Source organism: Carya illinoinensis, chromosome 11, assembly GCF_018687715.1.
Source record: "Carya illinoinensis cultivar Pawnee chromosome 11, C.illinoinensisPawnee_v1, whole genome shotgun sequence".
Classification (NCBI taxonomy): Eukaryota; Viridiplantae; Streptophyta; class Magnoliopsida; order Fagales; family Juglandaceae; genus Carya; species Carya illinoinensis.
Genome location: NC_056762.1, coordinates 42,052,037 through 42,070,317, shown reverse-complemented (window position 1 = coordinate 42,070,317; position 18,281 = coordinate 42,052,037). Strand labels below are relative to the sequence as shown.

At 38.1% G+C, this 18,281-nt stretch overlaps 2 protein-coding genes across 3 annotated transcripts; both read right to left on the bottom strand.

Moving 5' to 3' along the window:
* Nucleotides 1-977: 977 nt before the first annotated feature.
* Nucleotides 978-3,488, bottom strand: LOC122282971 (indole-3-acetic acid-amido synthetase GH3.6). The gene is made up of 3 exons (XM_043095069.1): nt 3,042-3,488; nt 1,939-2,867; nt 978-1,830 (listed from the first exon to the last, which is right to left on the bottom strand). The coding sequence occupies exons 1-3, from the start codon at nt 3,362-3,364 to the stop codon at nt 1,244-1,246; spliced, it is 1,839 nt and encodes a 612-aa protein (XP_042951003.1). The 5' UTR covers nt 3,365-3,488; the 3' UTR covers nt 978-1,243.
* Nucleotides 3,489-13,143: 9,655 nt separating this feature from the next.
* Nucleotides 13,144-17,724, bottom strand: LOC122281753 (WD repeat-containing protein 25). 2 transcript variants are annotated; one of them, XM_043093515.1, is made up of 4 exons: nt 17,317-17,724; nt 16,913-17,059; nt 15,438-15,922; nt 13,144-13,878 (listed from the first exon to the last, which is right to left on the bottom strand). In XM_043093515.1, the coding sequence occupies exons 1-4, from the start codon at nt 17,654-17,656 to the stop codon at nt 13,507-13,509; spliced, it is 1,344 nt and encodes a 447-aa protein (XP_042949449.1). In that variant the 5' UTR covers nt 17,657-17,724; the 3' UTR covers nt 13,144-13,506. The 2 variants fall into 2 exon arrangements, with proteins under 2 accessions (XP_042949449.1, XP_042949448.1); XM_043093514.1 differs by having other exon boundaries at nt 16,913-17,077; nt 17,317-17,723.
* Nucleotides 17,725-18,281: the final 557 nt, after the last annotated feature.

Genomic DNA, 18,281 nt, shown 5'->3' with positions numbered 1-18,281 from the left:
ACCAAACAAATAGGAACACTAGGACCCCCAAAATTAACCAGGCGGCAGGCGCATGAGACTGCGATAGATATGTATAATATGATCATGAATTCTTTTAGGTTATCCATCCACAGTTGGAAATGGTCATATATAATAGATCATCCCATCCATAACTGTATTATTTATTTACTCTTTTCTTTTCTTTTTTTGTACGTTCATATAATAAGGCCGCTGCCTTTATTAGTATATAGTCATCTCACGAGGATTTTTTCGTTTTTTTTCGACACCGACTTATAACAAGGAATTGGTCTAAAAATATATGACTTCCTATAGGAACAAGTCCTGCCCTAATCTGGACCAACCAAGCACATGCAAGGTTGCAGTTGTGTTCGGATGAAGAAGGAAATTAATAGCTAGCTTCCATTTTCCCTTTTATTTTTAAAAATGATTAACTTTTATTATGCGAGATCAATAATTATCATATGCCGCACGTATTGATAAGTACTAGATATATCTGGGTGAATAGGTTTTGTTCCCTTTTTATATATTGTGACATGGATATATATATATATATAGTTTATTTAATCAATGGGTCATTTGACATTATGCATAGATAATGGAGAGAAGCTGTATCCGACCAAAGCAAAAGAAAAGAAAAAAGATTTGCGTTCCTTGAGAGAGAGAGAGAGAGAGAGAGGAGAGCTAGCTTCGTGTGTTGTGGACAAGTCACTCGACAATTGGATTAGTTTATCTTTAGGAGACTGATTTATACCTAGACTAACACAATTACTGTTAGAAAAGTTGGGTGTCCTTTTCTCGAAAATTATGGAAAAAGATAGTTAAGATCAGTAACTGGCTTTCTTGCGGCCGTTTTGGCAAGGTAGCCCATCAGACTTCAGTGGTCATGATTCCTTCCAGGAATATTTAAGAATCAAATTCGCATAAAACGTGATGATTATTGCAAGAACAACAGCAAACAACTGAAATAGAAAAGCGAGTTAAAAGAAAGAAAATAAGAGAAGCTTTCCTTGAAACAGGAACCGTTTTTGTACATGGGGGGCTAATTCAAAGTCTATGCATACTAGACAGCGACTAAAATATTCGGGAAAAAAAAATGAAAAGGGAAACATCAAGAGATGGGTTAACCTAAAAAGGATAATTAACTTTTTTCCTAAGATGATCACAAAAACAGTTCTTGTGAACCTCCATGAAAGCTACCAAGACTCGTACATGTTCCGCAGTCCCTGATCATCTTCAGTTTTTTTCAATCCTGATTGTTCCATTGCCTGTGGCCCGGAACCCACTTAGGACATTTGGGACTGAAGTAGTTTGACAGAACCCTCGAGTTCAAGAGCTCAACAATGGGTGCAAATTTCACACACCTAGGGGTCTTGTACTGGTTTATGGACGCCCCTAAGCTAATGGCATAATCCATGAGCTTATCGAAGGTCCCGGGCTCAACAATCTTAATCTCTAGGGGGCCAATTGACTTGTCAGAGACACGTCCCTGGCGGTACACGCTGTTGAAGGACTCTTCAATGGTCAAGCAGCAGTCCTCAAACACCGAGGGTGGAATTGGGGTTGACCCATTGAGGCTAAGCTCCCAGAATAGCACATAGTGGCCTGGGATTGTTGAGGTTTCGGCATGGCTAGTGTATTCGGCCAGAGTTGCATCAAATGGCATCAAATGGTTCACCGCATTCTTTACTGCATTTTGCAGCTCAACTTCATCAGTCTTGTCAGAATCAATACTGAGGACCACATTTTTCCGGCATATGAAGTTGAACTGAGGGACCTTGTTCTTGAATCCGGCCACTCGGAGCACATCTCCAACTCTATAGCGATAAAGTCCTGCAATATCACATACTCGTTAAGCACAAACAAGTTCCAATATGGCAAAATATTGGAACTATATGCTTTAAATCGCGAGTTGTTTACAAAAGAACAGGAAAAACTTACCAGAATAAGTGGTAACAACAAGCTCATATTCTTGCCCAAGCTTGACATCAACTAGATCCACCAACTCTTTCTGTTCTTTTTCACTGAGAGATTTGGGGACGGAGGGAGAGTTAGTGACCCCATTATTTCTGTGAATGGGCAGGAATTCGAAATAGCACATGGTGGGAATGAGGGTGTAGGAAACTTCACTAGGCTTGCAAAGAGGATTAAGGTTGACACCGAAGTAGCATTCAGAGGATGCATACATGGTGCACACAAGTGGGAGGCCATTGCTATAGTGATCAAGAGTTGGAATGTACTGTGACATGGTCCCAGTCACAATAACATCCACATACTTGGTGTTGGGCCACAACCTGGTTATGATTCCTTGCCAAGAATCTTTGCTACACTCGACTTCAATGAAATCTGCAAGCTTGGGATCAGGTTTGAGGATCTTCATGACAGCCTCTCGGACAGAAGGGTCAGTGATTTGGGGATTGATGTTTCCGGTTCTGATATCGTTGCAAAGAGAGGCCCAATGCTTCTCGAGGAACCGGATGGCGCGGATGAAACCCGAGGCAAAAACAGCTCCAACCCTTATAACTTCCTTGTTATGGCAGAGGCCACAAAGTAGTTGCGTATACATGCTTTGGTAGGAGTCGGGGCAGAGGATGGTTTCGTTTGGGCTGGTGTAGTTCGTGTAAGGGTCATATTGCCTTTCTTTGAAGTGGGAACTTTTGTAATAGCTAGTTAGAACAGGGCGAGCCAAAAGACCTCCAGGTGTCTTGGCCTCTGATTTTATGAACAAAAAGTACATTCCTTTGCCTTTCTCTAGGCCAGCAACAAATTGGCTCATCACAGGCATCAAGAGGCTATATAGCTGTGACCTCCTCCCTAGTTCTTCTTCTATGGTGGGCATCAATTTTCTCTCTCCACCAGATGTCCCAGAGCTACAAAGCCGAAACCAAAGAAAAAAAGTTAACCCATTTAGCGAAACCATCCAAAAACACCATTCACAACAAAGCAAAACACTAACACCAAAACAAACCATTAAGCCAAAATAGTCAAAGAAATGTCAAACAGGTCCAGATTAAGAATGGAAAAAAAGGTTCTTGCAGGCAGACCTCGTCAAGAACTCCGAAATGGGCCTTGAGCAGAGGATTGGGGAAGTGTCACCATTGGCAATACGAGTGATATCTGACTGGATATCCTCGTAGGTGATCACAGGCATGACTTTCTTGAAGGTGTCGCGGTCAGTGTGACCTTTGAGGCCGTGCCTTTGCAAGTACTCTACGTTAGCATTGCGAGAGAGGATTTCGGAAAGAATACGCTTCTGAACTTCATCAGCGTTGGCCGTGACATCTTCGATGAACTGAAGAGTCTTCTTGTTGTTCTCTAGAAGATTGTAGTTTGTGGGTTTCAATGAGCAGTTTGGAGCCTCAGGCATGGCGTTTCTTCCCCCTTTTCTCTTGGCACCGTGAAAGAGAGGTAGCTTTTCAAGTATATGGGAGGATGCTAAAGAGAGAGGGTGAGAAAAAGAGAGTGTGTTTGTTATAAATGAGATAATGCTTTTGTGCGTGGCGGAAAAGGAAAGAGAGTAAGTGGGTTTATATAGAGGCAGAGATCAAGCTGGCTGTGCTTGACCAAGGGATTGGGAAGTAAACAAACAGGACAACAAAGGGTGAAAGAGTAAATTGAAACACTCTCTGTATCTTTAATTTATTTCCCTTTTCGAGTTTGAACTTTGAATATTATTATTTTCTTTTATTATTTATCTCAACGTTCGAATATTATTAAAAGTTTTGTGACTAATGAAAATGCACCACTAAACGGTGAGAAAATTAAAATTTATGAAAAAAATCAAAATATATTCTTTTTATATAACTAATGTGACAAACTTCTATATATATTATCATGCACATAAAGTCTGTCAATAAGACGGCTTAAAAATTTGATGTTTTTATCAGTTTCCACGTCACATACAAATAGGGAGAGATTACTGATTACTTTCCTACTTTTGTCATCTGCTACCTCCCACCCGTGCCCTCCTTCCCCCCCCCCCAAAACACACACACAAGACAATGGACCATTTCTCCGTTGTTTCATTCAAATTCCATGCACCCACTCGTCGCGGTACGGCTTCACCCACCTCGAAGTCTTTAAAATAGTAATGAACTACTCGATCGGCTACTTTTAAGTTTTTAACTCGTACACGCAAAGCCCATTTCAAAATTCTCCTTCTCTTCTCCAGAGGAGACGACCGATGGAGGTGCCAATCGTGGTGCTTGTCGTACAAGGAAACCCAGGATATATATGCATGGTTTAGAAATCACCTGCTCATCAAGCTATTTCAACGACACAAACATGTCATTCTTAACCGACCGTATCCCATATTTGAAATCCACCGGTTATGTGCGTGCTTGTACTGCGCGTGTCCCATAAAATACCGGCACCAACTCGCATTTTCCTGATATATACCTGAAAAACGGCGTTCTTTGCAATTTTATCGTATGGTAATTTTTTTTTTTTTTTGGCTTCCTATGTTTCTTGTAGGAGAATACAAGCGGGATGGCGCCAGCTGGCTGCCTAACTTGATAGATTGACAGGTGTACAAATAGGAGTGCATGCATCCTGTGCTTTCGCGTAGTTTATGTGGTTATTTGCAAGATTTTTTTGACACCTTTATGCAATTTTATATACATCAGGTACGTATTGATACAACATTTTTTTGGCATCTTTAGTTATCAAAGACAAAATCTTGATAGAAATTATTGAGATTGTTTTAATTTATTTATTTCTATTAAACGCTGATCAAGTTGATCAATGCCTTTATAGATGCACAATCGTGTCAAAATGATAGTGTCTGAATAAGAGTTTGACAAAAGAAATGACCGAATATGATTGATATTCGGTGGGTGTGAAAAGAGGGAGAAAAGTAGGCTGAAAATCTTAGTATACAATTAATCTAACCACGACTCATGAAGTGGACGAGAAAAATATAGATCACCCATCTTCTACACATTAATTGCATTAATTGTATACATACATACATACATACATACATACATATATATATATTCTTTGGTCATATTTATCAAATTCAAGAAAAAATGGTTACAATTTTTCTACTTATAAGCATTCAATTAACGTACTAAAAGAGAGGCCAGGTAATGGATATATGTATGATCGCTATATTTGTGTGTGTGTATACATATATGGAAATTATAGTATATGTAATAATATGGAGAGTTGCATTGATAAATCATGTTTTCATGTTTTCCTTAATCGTTATCATACGACAAAAGTACCGTGCAGTTATTTCTTATACTGACGTAATTTCCATATATATATATATATATTATTACAAAAAATATTAAAGTATATACTTGGGTATTCTTTATTTTTCTAAATCGTAATAACAAATTATCTCACCTTGCATCGACCTTTGACTGAACAAAAAAACATATATATATATATATATAATTTCTGTATCTTGTTTTAGGTCAAAGAAATATTTGTACACGCCATATACCAGAGACACCACAATGTCAACAACGATATTATTAATGATCCATTTGATATTATGCTTAACCGAACACATTTGACTACATCTTCAATGCGACAATCATACTATACTATGTTTTTGGACTTTTTTAAGGTTAAGAATTAGTGATCATTACTCCCAACATGGAATAAAAGGTCTGTCGAAGCTGTAAATTAGATTCAAAGTACCTTCTTTCACATAGACAAGAGTTTTGAGTAACTCAGCGCTTGATCAAGAACGATAGCCATTCTCATAATTAAGATCATGTATCATTCTGTTTGTACAGATTCACATTGTTTTATTATTATATATGCTCATGTTTCAGTCCGCTGATTATAATGGATAAGAAGTAGCTATCAAATATTTACACCATACTATCCTATCCCTCCAATTATCCGTATATATTTCCCTGAATTCAAGAGAGTTTGTTGGCCAAAGTGCTATCAAGCTGATGTAATGGCCACATCATCACATTGAGCCACCACCATTAAAGTTTAGACTTTTGCCACGTGTCTGTGCCCCGCCCCTGTCGCCACTTGTTCACCCTCGTTTGCCTTTTTGAGTCTCCCTCGTTAGACCCTTTACCTAAGGGGAATAGCACGTGTCGTACGTACACGTTACATCTGGCCGCTTGACCCGTCAAACTCCCCCCACCGGTAGTATGATCGGATGGTCAAGAACCCAGCAAAAATTAGGAAGATACAATATTTAAAATGAGGAAAACAATTAGAAAAAAAAAATAGTGGGACCATCTTGCTGGATGCGAGGATAAATAGGAGGAAGGCGGGTGCACCGAGAGGTAGGCCCGCACCCAAGTGGGAGCTGGCTTCATCGTGCTCGGTGTAACTGTGAGGGTTTTGGGGAATGTTGTGCGAGTGAGTTCTGAGAGAATGTGGGTGTGTATGTGTGTGCCTGTGAGGGAGTGTGGTGTGTGTGGGAGACACAGACAGTAATGCAAATCTTTGACCCTTGACCTTTTATCCCAGATATTTTTGTTTATTTTCTTTATTTAACATCTCGAGGAAAATAAATAAATATATATATATATATATATATTTATAAAGAAAAGGAAACGTGCATGTTAAAAATCCTGAAAGAGTGAAATCCCTTCTCCTCCCCATTGTCCCCGCGCCCTGTAGGCCATTTTATATTCTTTTCATTTTTTTTTTCCATATATTTAATTAATGCAAACCATGTGAAAAAAATAAAATAAAAATGAAAGTTAAAAGCACACCACTACAAGAAAATGGATTTTGGTTATTAATAGTGTTTTCGTTATAAATTAGTCATAATTATCCATTTTTCTTGTAATGCATAGAGTTCATGAGTACGTACTCCTGGATATTTTTGAGAAAAAAAAATGTGATGAGCTAGTCTTGTTGGATGAATTTAATTTATATATAATAAAATGTTTGTGTTCATGAATTGCGACCAACCACATTGGCACGTACGTACGTATTTAATTAATTAAGGGATATTAATTCGTTTATAAGCTTAACTATCATTCTCGTATATATATTTGTACATTATATATGGATCCTCCGGAAGTAGTACTAAACGTTCCGTACGCAGCTTCTGAATTATTATGAGTACATGACTGCCTGCATGCATGGATCCGGCCTAGTCATAGTTTAATTACCGACCTAATTAAAATGCATATACATTAATTAATTATTTACGCATATATATAGCAACTCGATCAGTTGTAGCTAGCAACACATGACCGTGCCGCCGGGATCTTGCAGCACTTATAACGAGGTGGTGCAAAAAATTAAATGAAATCCTCTTGATTAATTTTAAAACAAAGTTCCAGCCTGGAGCACGTAGAAATATTTTGGCTAAACTGCTTAGCTAGCTTTTTAAGACATATATTTTTTTTTTTTTTGGTTCTTTTGAAGACATCATTAACTTTAGCATGAAACCCAAGCGCTGTGGTCCCCGATATTATGTTCCCATGCATTTAGATGTAACATGCATGGAACAGATTTTTACTGACAGCATGCACTAGCTAGCCTAAATTAGGAGACATTCAACTGACGATCTATATATATATATATATATAATTCATCACTGGATCCATCGTTAAGCCAGGATCTTGCATTATTTGCTCTAATGGACAATATTATTTGGGTTAATTCACGTGATTAATTAATATATATTTAAGTGTGCGGGTATGACTTAAATCCTATTAATTGACTCTCTATATATACACATATAGTTTCAAAGATTCATCGATGTAAAGGGTAAACTATTTGCAAATCACATGCAACGTCTTTTTCACTTCATATATATGTTTCTTAGAACATGATTAATCATGGTAAAAGGTGGTGGCCTGGCCCTTTTGAGACTTCGAAAGACTTTGAAGCTTGTGCATTGTATCTGTAACGCTTTCTCTACACGGTACAAAATCATGGTTTTGCACGGTAGTTTTTGCTTTTTGAAGGACTTCTGCATCTATGCCCACCGGAAGGAAGGCTCAGCTTCCAAGTTTTGAAATGATGGAGTCAGGACCCTGAACTTGTATGAGTTCAGCTGCAGCCCTACCAGCTTGTTGCATTATTGCAGGAATCTTTTTATCTTATTCAGATGAGAAAAATAATCAAGTAGCAAAATCATGAACGTCATGAAACATGTTGAAAACAAGAAAAATGCAGATAAAAGAATAAAGCTGGATGTTTCGGTGCAATTTCTTGCAATGCTTATTATGTCTCGATGGAATTCAATCCACTACATGGCCTGGCCTACTATATCTTGCGTAAAAGTCAAGTCACGTACGTCTAAAGTAATGTACGTAATTCGGTTCTCATGCAGGAAAGTTCGAGCCACTATAATATACGTACACAGAATATATATATATATATGTGTGTGTGTGTATGGGTTGGTACTAGTCCACAGAGGCCAGGAGTCCATCTATCGAGTCATCGAATAGGTAATTTATATATAAAAAAAAAAGGAAAAAAGATTTATTAAATATCTTGTTAAAAAATAAAATAAAAATTATAAATTTATTATAAAATACTTATTTAATTATTAAATAAAAATAAATTGAAAAATCCTTATCACCTCCAAACATAAGTTAAAAATCGGGGGAGGGAGATCCAGCCTTTGATCAGTATTTTGAAGATGTGAATGTTGTGCCATCAGGCAATACGCCGTTGGCATCTTTCCATCAAGCTTAACAATTCAATCCCGTACTTTTGTAGCCATTAAGATAATATTCTTAGGTTAGTGGAGGCCGCTCGTACGTAGGCGTTGTTATAATTATTATCAGGGACGTGGAACATGCATTTACTCACATCGATGGACATTATTACAATATAAAATCAAATATCTGTGCAGTCTGTGCCACACACAAACACACGTACATACCGAATTAAGTTTGTTTGTCTATGAAGATCATACATGTGACTTTCAGATTTTCACTTCTTAATTTCTTCGCTTATCATTCTTGATCCACTTTTATATTTGGTGCCAACCTTTCTCACCGACATACATGCAATATCGCAAATTTTGGCCGACATGCATGAACCAAGATCGATCATCATCATACATATATAAAAAGATAAAAATTGAAATGATCACAATATTTGTATAGCTATGCACGACGCAAGTACTTGGCTCGTACAACATCCGGACGTACCCATGCAGCTTTCAAAAGTGATGAAAAACGAAGGATAAAAGAGAAAAAATATATATATATATATATATACCACCAAAAGGCAAAGTTTATATATGTCACTTTATCTAGCTTTATGTATGATAAGTATCATTCCATGTCGTCCACTACTTGATGCACCAAATAGATAACATAGTACAGCCATTTCTCAAAAGCGAGATCGCTGTCGAAAATTTCACTCTCTCCAACGGAACTGTCAAAAATCCACTATTGCAATTAAAGCTACAGGAGAAATCAGACACCCTTTTGGGGCATAGACTTCAATCAGATATCATATTGCACTCTCATGGCATGGGGAAGGTGAAGTCCTTATCCAGGTCTTTATCCATTTGTAACCATATAAACATGTTGCCGATAACTTTGGCCTTTTGGACGTGCTTTATATCTTTGATTTTTCACTTTCTTGTATTGTCAATTTGTCATTTACCCATTGGAGGAATATTGGGTACTGCTTCACCTTCATGGATGGTGATGATCATGGCTGGGCGCTTTGCTGGTACAGGTCTTTATCCACAAAACTGTACGTTTGTGCACTCTTGTCGGTCAAGTGCCACAAGAAATTAGGGCACACTGTTCATGCATCTGTAAGTCAATCCGACCTGTGTGCTTGAAGAATCTAGAATTATTCATGCAATGTCTAAATGCCTTTCACTAACAAAAGCAGCAACCAATAATTCTGTCACTTCAAAAACTCTCATGCAGGTGCATGTAACAAAGTCAGGATCAATTTTTACGTCTGACATATATTATAAAGTTGATTTTCTTAATTATATATACCTGTCAATTGATTAATTTTTTAATATGATATCTAAGGGATGACATGCATTATCTGTGACTTTTAAACGTTATTTCTCAATCTTTGCAGCTAATAAATCCATGCAGTAATGGTATATATCCTGATCATCAAAAGCCAGTTTAAAGGGCAGATAAAGACCGCTCATGAACCCTAAAAAATATCCACTCGCGCGGGCATGCATACACGTATGTGCAGACTTAAGGGTATTATTTGTGGCTTTTTATTAAAATAATAGGGGGTCATGAGTTGAGACATGTAATTGAGCTACATTGTTAAGATCTAATTAGATCTCAGATTGGCTTTTCAAAAGAGAGAATTATGAAAGCATGCATGCACACTTCCATTGTCTATGAGAATATTAATATATATATATATATATGGGAAATTATCGTACCATATAAATTAATAAAACTAGATATCTAGTATAAATCTTACATTAAGATTTTGTTAAGTACTGTTTGGGCAGCAAATGCGTAAGCAATAGATAATTACTATTGACATACAGCACTTAAAGAGTGGCATGGGGGAAAAGTCCTTACAAGAAAAGCAAAAAGGAAATGATCCTCAATTCAATCAAAAGCATACATAGCGCACAGAATCTAATTCCAACTGCATGGGTTCTAGCTGTACTCAGCTTTCTAGACCTGATCCCTCCCGTCTGGTACTGGTGACATTGATCATCAAATACACTTTTACCATAGCTTTTTTATGATATGATTAGCATTGGAAAATCTTGTTTGAGGCTAAGATTATAATCATGTTTGCCAGCTCTAAGTAACAAACTACAACTTGATTAAAGGGATTTATTTACAATAAAAAGAAATGAAGTGCCAGCACCAGATTAATAGCACTATGGCCTACAGATCAGAAGACCTAATAAGGAATGCTTCCTAATTAGGAAAAAACGGCATTTAACAAAATCATGATTAATGGTGCTTGGCCAAATTTATTTAAATTCTAGAGCCAATAGACAAAAAAGAAAAAAAGAAAAAAAAACAAGAAGCAGAAGAAGTAACCGATCGAATGGGTAACTTGTAGCTGGGTCGAGGCCACAAATCACATGCTAATACCAATAAAATGAGTTTGTCGACTACTTTTCCAGGCGGAGATTGGACGACAAGTGATAACCCATCGTGTCCAAATACAAACATTTTGATTATGGTCTAGCATGTAGGAGAGGATAAACATTAATCTAAAGATGAACAACATGACAAGATGGATAAAAAAAGAAAAGAAAAGAAAGAAACGATATAAAAATCAGCAAAAGATAATGAAGGTGACAAAGGGGGGGCTGTGTGGTTCCAAAACAACGATTCTCCATCGTTAAGCATGAATTTGGATTCCCTATAATTGTTGTTCCTGGTTTCCCAATAATCAAAAGCATTAATTGCTTCAAAGTGACTTAGACTGTGGAGTTAATGTCCAATCCTAGAGATCAATTTGCTTAGGTAAAACCTTTCAGCCCATCTTTTCATGTCCCTAAATGGGCTACCCAGTGGGACCTTGTGGCGCGAGCACTCGCTTGACCACAAGTACGCAAGAAAGAAAGTTTCTCTCTTTTAAATGATGATTGCAGTCATATAGAGTAGGGGCATACTTGAGGTTGCATTCAATAAGGCTCTTCCTTTTTTCCTTTCTTTTCGTGCTTTTAATTAGTTTTTTGAAAAAAATAGTGTCACATAGATCAGGTATGGATTCGGACAACAACAGGAAAAGAACGGAGGCGAAGAGGGGGGGTGCTCGAGACCAAGTAAGGTGGGGAACATATTCATAATAGAAGTTGAAAATAAATAATGTACATAGGCAAGTAGGTTGCATACAACAGTGTCCCCTTGCTTTGAATGCGATTAGGGATTACCATATTTTCCAATCCAAACTGATTTAAGAGGAGGGGGTGTGTGTGGACCATAGATGTTTGGAAGAATAGCTGGTTTGTCTAGATAGTGCTGTGAAATATGGAGCTATATAACCATATTTTAATTCTTTTTTTTTTTTCCTTTTAGAATTATTATTTGACTCGTGTTTGAGTTTGTGAGGTGGTGCGTTCAAAGATCGGGCCTTGGAGAAGTTGGTCCCATACCCATATGCATCTAGGGAGAGGGAGAGAGAGAGAGAGAGAGGTGGAGTGTCATGTCCCCCCTACAGTTGATCCCCATGAAGAAAATGGAAAGGAAGTCGCATGATTATGTCTTGTTTATGTATCATTTTGGCCCCTACTCTCCTCCTGCTTTGTAAGGAAAGTGGAGGAACATAAGCACAGCTCTTTGTGATGCCTCCACACTACCTGCCGAGATCGATGACTATCTTACTGTTCCATGATATATAATAGGAATTTTTGCTTTCAAGTAATACTTGAAACACTAGGCATGTTAACTAGTCGCTCTCAATCCCTTCTCCATGTTCTTATTGTTTTTTCTACAAATCTATATATTTATAACGTCTATAAAAACTCCTAGCTAGCTAGGTTGAGGATTCAAATACACTCCAATATTAATACATCTTTTGGGCAATCATCTGCATGCATGTAAAGGGTTCCATCCAATGTCGGGTCTCTGTTGATCTTCCTGCCATCATGGATACCCTGGATGCCATCTACTTGACTTTCACAATAATATTGCGGCCAAATAAGGATTTGCTTTTTGGTTTCTTTCTTAATTTTAGTTGTAACTCGAGTTCTGATCATTATCTGTGCTTTTGTTCTTTTTAACGTACGTAAAAATCTTTGGATTTTTTTTTTTTTTTTTTTTCAATTCACGAAAGATAAAAGTACCACTTCCATGCTTGCTCTATGAAGTATACGGACTTTCCCATTATAATATCGAGCGATGAAAATGATAGATCAACTTCTGCATCGACAGAATTGGGTCTGGTCATTCAAAGTGCAACCAGCAAGTCCCATCTGGCGGATGATGCTTCTGGTGATCAGGAAGATCTCATTTTATTCATTTATAGCCATGACTTACGTCCAAAGCGTGTTTGATTAGAAACCACAAAACCCCTTTCCAGGCAGTACTGTATGCGAACAAGACAATTCAAAACTTTCAGAGAATCATCAGGTATTAATTAAGTTCACCGCACCTTCAGAGATTATAGGTAGATTCAATATAATAAATGCATACACAGATTTTTAAAGCTGATCTAGAGAGAGTCTACCCCGTTTATGTAAAATTTGAACACGTTCTTAGGTCTCCTGTTTGCATTTGGACGAAATTGTTTGAAGAGCTATTTATTACTTGACAGCTAAAAAGTTCTTTGAAAAACTTCCCAATTAACGTACATCACCTTCGTTTCATTTTATTGTCGCCGTTTTTCCTTTGCCAAAAACGTGCATCAACTTCATGTTGTAAAAAGGATACCGAACATCCTAGACGACGGAATAAAACAAAGATGCAAAGCACTCGAGCATTGTTGCCAAGCAGTCGAAAAAGAGATCGGAGAAATTTTTACTTATACACGCGATCTCTTTTCACCTATTTTGTTTTCTCTAAGCAACTCCCGTGTTCTAAACGCTTTCAACATTCCTACCCTTTTCCAGGCCCAACTTTCTACGAAACACTCTCAAATGGGCCGCAATCATTCAAATACCGAGACATCTCCATTCCAACTGCATGAAGCAATAACGTTAGGCATGGTGGGATGAAAAGCGACGTCCACGCATGCCGTTTCATAGGCCTTGAGTTTCCTGACAAGTTCCGACGAGCCGTAGTTGTAGAAGTAAATAGAACCGTCCGATGAGCCTGAAGCAAGCTTCTGTCCATCCAAGCTAAAATTACATTTGATTGGAAACCCAGAGACACCATGGCCCTCATACCTTCTGTACTTGTCCAGCTTGAAAGGGGGACTTGAAGAGAAGATTGCAATATAATTTCCATTTGACTGGGCAACGAAGAATGGATTAAATGGGTGGAACCTAACACACGGACAGGTGTAGGCTTCCACATAAACCTGATAGAAAATGGAAGATAAGCTGTGTATGCATACAACATTTGAAACACAAACATTCAAGTACAATAAAAAAACGGTAATTTAGTAAATACATAAACCAGCGTTCCTTAAATATCGGGGTTCAACCCTCTCAGAAATACATGAAAATCAAAATCTCTACCAATATTATTTCTTGTCTGCAGGGTTTTCACCTATATCTATGTAGTGTGTTCTTATGGGACAAGGATTTAGATGCAATGCCCATGTCAGCACCCCAGTAAGGATTGTCTCAGTACTTTTCTCATGGATACAAAGTACCTGTGCATGGACCTCTACCAGTTACCCCATCACTGGGAAAAATTGTTTTGCTGCCTGTGCCTGGGGGCCCAGGTAATTGTGCCTGGCTAAAGTTCAAAACTGGAACATATGATCCAAAAACTAAGCACAAGTTTGGAGCAAATCAGACAGCTCTCCAAAGGAATGTAGGACCATTGTCATCTCTGATATGGGTGTAAATTATATTTACGAGTCTTTCTAATAAGCTTCCACTTATGCAAACCATTTGTTAAATATGAAAGCATGATAATTAACTAATTTAATATTGAAGATTAAAAGAACTCTATGGAGCAAACTTTTTGTTTTTTTTTTTTTTGATGTCGGGGAACCTCTCCAAGGCAGGGCCCTTTGGACCCACCCCTGCAGAATAAACCCCGGTCCCGTGCACCGCACCCTCGGAAAGAACTCTATGGAGCAAACTATCACAACCATTCACTTAAATGCATCAATCAATAATTGACACATCAGAAAACTGACGTTTTGAGCTGGCAAAAAAGGTCAGTATAAATATCCCACCCCACCAATCTTTTTACACGTAATTCCACCAAGCATGTGGTGTTCCAGAGAAGGATAATTACTGTTTAAGCAAAGAATTGGAATGGTTTCATCAGAAAGCAAGCTTAATTAGCAAGACAGTAACTGTTTATATCTAGTTTAGTCACAGCAAACAATGGTGTGCTTGAGCAGGTAGGCAAAAAGAGAGAATATAACATAAGGAGAGCCACAATAGAAAGCATATACATTGCATAAGATATATGTGAGCAAATGTGTGCTGGACATTCAAATACTTTTCTTTGACCTTCAACTCACAAGTACAACTCAGTTGACTTTGTCAACAAACTTAAAAGGCAGGTCCAAGCCCAACCAAACCTTTTACAAGAATGCATGGGAAGAAATATAGGAAATTCAAATGAAGGAATATTGCACAGTAAGGGCAGCAGATCATGGATGTAGCCAATTCATACTGGATTGTGCAAAACCAATGGTTGCCTTACGGGAAAAGCTTAGGAGTTTAGACACATGTTCTGAGCGAAAGAAGACACAGGGACAGCATTAATTGTGATTACAAGCGAATATTTTGAAAGATACATCAAGTCAAATGGCTTACATCAAAAGCCTAATTGATTAAAGCCTTTGGGCAAAAGGCTTGTCATCCAAACTGCTTTTGTCTCTTTATCAAGCAATGACCAGAAAACTTGATGATGCCATCACATATAGAAGGAAAATTTAAGAAAGCCTCTTACCTGATTAGACAGGGGAACCTGGCGCAAGACATCCCAAACAATAATAGAATTTTCACTGACATTAGTTCCGGATACATCACTCGAAGAGATAAACTGCTTTCCATTTATCGCAAATTCAACATCAAGGATTGGACCTAGGCTTCGGATATATTCATGGACCACCTTGCCACTTCTAATATCCCATAACCTAAGACGACCCTTTGCTCCCCCAGAAAGGAAGAGGTTGGAATTGTCTGGATGGAACTTTACAACTCCAACCACTTGATCCTCCTGGAAAACCTGAGTTTCTATTCCCTTTTCAATATCAGTTAGCCTTGATGAGCCATCATATCCACAAGAAAGCACAGAACATCCTTGCAGGGACCACTTTACATCCTTCACTGCTGCATTGTGAAAGCTTAACACACGTGCTTTCTTCTGATCTCCGCTCCACACATTCCATATGCAGATTGTGTGATCCATACTGGCAGAAGCAAGAAGATGGGCTGTAGACTCACTCTATTGAACAGATCAGTGAGGCAAGTAATGTAAACCAAGCACAATATATCATTCAACATCGTTATTGAAGTCTTTGTAAACCCTAACTAGGTGTTTCTCATGCATACTTCCTGTGTACCGGCTTTGCCTATTTCTATTAATAAAATTTCTATGATTACCTATCAAAAAAAAAAAAACACTGTTATTGAAGTGCAGTGGTGACACAGGAACTCCTAAAGAGCAGCCCCAGCACTTTAAGCAACTGGGACGTGAATTTTTTGGGCCCAAAACAAGAAGGTCCTAGAGTCTGAGTCTTCTTCTTCTTCTTCTTCCTTTTTTTTTTTTTTTTTTTTTTTTTGTGATTGGCAGCAGGTGTCCGAGAACAAGTCTCGACTAATCCCGGAGGTGCACAAAGTCTTAACAAGGAGTTTCCCGCAAGTGTACCTCGAACAAGATCCTAGAATTATTCAGTCAGTTTTGGGAATTTTCAAAATCAAAACTGTATTTACCCTGTAATAATTAACCTGAAACCATATGACATTGGAAGTTATGTGTGTCTAGATTCCAGTGCATCAAAGGTGTAAAACTTGGAATTTTCTGGAGTAATGAGGAATTTTACTTCAGACCATCTCTGCTGGCTGGTGGGAATCCAAAGCTAGTACATTCTAGGGTTTTTTGTTTCTACTCCATTTGTTTTGTCTTCCTGAGTGTATTTTCTATTCCCTAAGAAACGTTAGTTAGTATTATTCATGATTTTTTGATCAATAGTCTTAAGAGTAATGGCAGTTAAACTCTAGGTTTACGTATAAATACGTAGTTGTATAAATGATTTCACATTTTGTATTTGATTGAACCCTCGGTGGATTCCAATGAATAAGCTTATTTATCATCTATTAGTATTTGCTTGTGTTCCCTTGTTGCTGTCCAAATTGGGTAACATAGGGCACAACAGATAGCACAAATCTTAAATCTATGGCTCCTAAAGGAAGAAAACTTACCATGGTTTGGTGACCAATGTATAGCATTGATGGCCTTTGTATGACCATGCAAACCAACAGTTAGCCTTTCACATATTCGGCCTACTTGCGAATGGCCCCCTGCTTGATGTCTCAATGACGACGTTATGTGATGGGGTAGATTGGAATCTGAAATACTCCCCAAGACTGAGAACAATTAGAAAAAAAAAAAACTTAGGCCGGAAAAGTACCATATCTCAATGACTTGGGAATTCAAATGCGGGTGATTCTTCACCCATGAAAGTTGAACGCAATATAAACCAAAAGCAACATGCATATTTTGCATAATTCTGTACCGATTTAGCTCATCATTCAAAAAATTAATGATCTTGTAGTTGAAACCAAGCATAGATAACACTATTAGAGAGAGAGAGAGAGAGAGAGACCAGGCGATGCCGTGGTGGCAGGTGTATTCGAATTCGCGTCGGGAATCCTAGTAGCCGAACCCAAGAGGGCTCGCTCTCTCTTGGATACATATCTACCTGGGGCCGGAGCTTGTCTTGGGAATTGGGAATCCGAGGGCTGGTTTAAGCGAGGCATAGAAGAATAGTGTCTGGTGGAGGGATAAGCGGCAGCGCGGCGTTCGGGTTGGGTAAAGGAAAACGAATTGTCGGGTTTGTGACGTTTCAGAGAAGAATGGCCCAAGCTTTGACGGTTGGATGCTCCATTCTCGTTGTCGTCGTCGTCATCTGAAGCAGTCGAGTAAGCTCCGCGGAGAAGATCCATGATTCGTAGTCTGGAACTCTCGGAGTTCCTGCGAGGTACTTGCCTGCTGGTTGGTATCCGGGTCTTCGATTTGTCTCCTTTGTTTTGGTAATGTGGGCTTCAAATTTAAAACCGAGCCCATATTGTTACATACATACAAACTCCTACCTAGTCATCCCACATTTATGTAGTGAAGCTGTCTAGGCCCATTAAAATCAAGCCCATATTAGTTTTTCTTCTTTTTTTTTTTTTTTTAATATCAAGCTCATATTGGTCCAAACAACATAAGTACTGAAGTTGGCTCGGCCCATTAAAAACACTCCCGTCTATACTACATTGAAAACCAAGCCCGTGGGCTTGTTCTCCGTGCTTCAGCATCCTCTGAATCATAAATCACAGGACTAAATTTGGACCGTCCACCGTTCACAAATGAAGTAAAATTGGAAAGCTAATTGCTTACCCAATTTATTTTGAAAATCGAATATTATATTGCCATAATCCGTTTGTTAATGTTAGAACTTAGAAACATTGATTACATTACTAAAATCCCATTTTATTTTCATTTAATTTTTTTTAAATAATTGATAATTTAACAGTTATCTTAGATAAGAGAGTTCAAGTACTAAATGATCGATCTCATATATAT

Coding starts and splice junctions, on each gene's coding strand:
- LOC122282971 (XM_043095069.1), bottom strand. CDS start 3,364: ATGCCTGAGGCTCCAAACTGCTCATTGAAACCCACAAACTACAATCTT. Junction 2,868..3,041: donor ATTTCGGAGTTCTTGACGAG/GTCTGCCTGCAA, acceptor TCGGCTTTGTAG/CTCTGGGACATCTGGTGGAG. Junction 1,831..1,938: donor TGTTGTTACCACTTATTCTG/GTAAGTTTTTCC, acceptor GTGATATTGCAG/GACTTTATCGCTATAGAGTT.
- LOC122281753 (XM_043093514.1), bottom strand. CDS start 17,656: ATGGATCTTCTCCGCGGAGCTTACTCGACTGCTTCAGATGACGACGAC. Junction 17,078..17,316: donor TGCCACCACGGCATCGCCTG/GTCTCTCTCTCT, acceptor AATTGTTCTCAG/TCTTGGGGAGTATTTCAGAT. Junction 13,879..15,437: donor AGGTTCCCCTGTCTAATCAG/GTAAGAGGCTTT, acceptor ATTTTCTATCAG/GTTTATGTGGAAGCCTACAC.